At 41.9% G+C, this 2,132-nt stretch overlaps 1 protein-coding gene across 2 annotated transcripts in view; it reads left to right on the plus strand.

Moving 5' to 3' along the window:
- Me3 (malic enzyme 3) overlaps positions 1 to 2,132 on the plus strand; it is a 197,163-nt gene that overhangs the window by 90,616 nt on the left and 104,415 nt on the right. For both annotated transcript variants that reach the window (XM_031387286.1, XM_031387287.1), the window contains exon 3: positions 1,323 to 1,456. In XM_031387286.1, coding sequence (XP_031243146.1) covers positions 1,323 to 1,456 — 134 coding nt within the window. The remainder of the gene's footprint in view (positions 1 to 1,322; positions 1,457 to 2,132) is intronic.

Raw genomic sequence — 2,132 nt, forward strand, 5'->3', positions numbered from 1 at the left:
ACCCCCACCCCCGACTCGATCAGCCCCACGCGCTCCAGCCCTGCTTGCTCCGGCGTAATTCACTGTAGCTGTCTTCAGACATACCAGAAGAAGGCGTCAGATCTCATTACGGGTGGTTGTGAGCCACCATGTGGTTGCTGGGATTCAAACTCAGGACCTTTGGAAGAGCAGTCAGTGCTCTTACCCACTGAGTCATCTCTCCAGCCTATGATATATCATTTTAAAATATACAGTTAATATGTTTGGAGTTATTTAAAATTTATATTGAGAAAAACTTATGTATTTTCAGTATTGCTGTAGACAAGCGTCTACATAAGACTGTTAAATTGATTATTGTTTTATGTCAAACAATTTTTATAATACTCATTTTTATTGTTATAATATTTTATAAATTTTAAAGAATATGACCAAAAAAAGGTATTGTAGGTATTGAAGGGGGAGTCTCTGGGAGGAGTTGGGGCACAAAAGGGAAACAAGAATGTGATTTAATTTTAAAGTTAACAAATTCAGATAAATTGAAATCATGTATCTTTTCTCATCATAATGAAATAAAACTTAAATCAATAAAAAAATTAAATTAAAATAAATAAAAAAAAAAACAAATCCCTCCCAGAGTGGTTGTAAGTGAAATATACAATAAAACTATGTATATTCAGAGATAAATTATGGATAAGTGCAAAGTGGAGTTTTACTCATTGATAAAATTAATTTAGTTGTCAAATCACAAAAAAGGCACAAAAGCCTTAAAGTGCTTAAGTTTAAGTGAAAGAAGCTGCCTAGTCCATGATTCTAACTGAATGACATTCTAAAAAGCGTGAAATTATAGAGATAGTAAAAGAAGGTCAGAGGTTTGGCAAAGCGGGAAGGAATGAACAGGTAAAGCCTGTGGGACTTTGCACAATATTATAAATTTACATAACTATCTCAGTGAAGATGGAGGAGAAAGAAAGAGTCTGCTTAAGTGGCTTTGGACAACAATGGAGTTTGTAAGACTAAAGGCAAAATCTAGTCTATAGTCTAGTATACAAAGTTGCTTCCCATCATGGTACTAGGTAGGGATGCATACACGGGAGTGCTATTCTATAGTCTGTTTATCTATGGATCTAAACTTTCTTTTAAAGGCAAAGTCTAGTCTTGGTGAGTGACTTTTTCATTTATCTCATCAGGAGGCATCAAAGCAACCAGCACAAGAAAGCCCCCTTTTAAACAGCAAGGGGTCCATCCCTTTTTTGATGACTTACACTAACTCTTGCCATCTACAGATAGAATTTCTGTTTCTTGGCTTCCTGCATGTCCATTAAGTGTGTTCCTTTCTTCTCTAGGGCATGGCCTTTACACTTGAAGAAAGGCTACAGCTTGGTATCCACGGCCTGATCCCCCCCTGCTTCCTCAGCCAGGATGTCCAGCTCCTCCGCATCATGAGATACTATGAGAATCAGCAGAGTGACCTGGACAAGTCAGTGCCTGAAATCTGTTCTCTGTGCCTAGTCCTAAAGCTAAGCCGCTATTCTCTGCGGCTCACAGTGGGTTTCTGAATTCTCTGTAGGGAGGAAAGGCTGAGAGTCCAGAGAGACTTTAGATCCAGCTCTATCCTTCAAAAGACACAAGACTGAGGGAAAGGAGATCCAGTGACCAGCCCAAATTGGGACCCATCTCAAGGGGAGCCTCCAAGGCCTGACACTATTACTGATGTTATGGTTTACTAACTGACAGGAGCCTAGCATGGCTGTCCTCAGAGAGGACCAACAAACAGCTGACCAAGACAAACGCAGATACTTACACCCAACCAATGGACCCCTGTGGTTGAATTAGGGAAAGGCTGGAGGAAGTTATGGAGGAGGGTGACCCCATAGGAAGATCATCAGTCTCAACTAACCTGGACTCCTGAGATCTCTCAGACACTGATCCATCAACCAGGCAGCCTACGTTAGCTGTTATGAGGCCGCTGACACATATACAGCAGAGGACTGCCTGGTCTGGCCTCAGGGATAGAAGATGCACTTAACCCTGGAGAGATTTGAGGCTCCAGGGAGTGGGGAGGCCTGGCAGGGTGAGGTGGGGGGTTGGAGGGTGGGGTCATCCTCTTAGAGATGAGAATGGAGGACTGTGGTGAGGACCCACTGGAGGGCAGA

The sequence above is a fragment of the Mastomys coucha genome, unplaced genomic scaffold, assembly GCF_008632895.1.
Source record: "Mastomys coucha isolate ucsf_1 unplaced genomic scaffold, UCSF_Mcou_1 pScaffold21, whole genome shotgun sequence".
NCBI classification, from domain to species: Eukaryota; Metazoa; Chordata; class Mammalia; order Rodentia; family Muridae; genus Mastomys; species Mastomys coucha.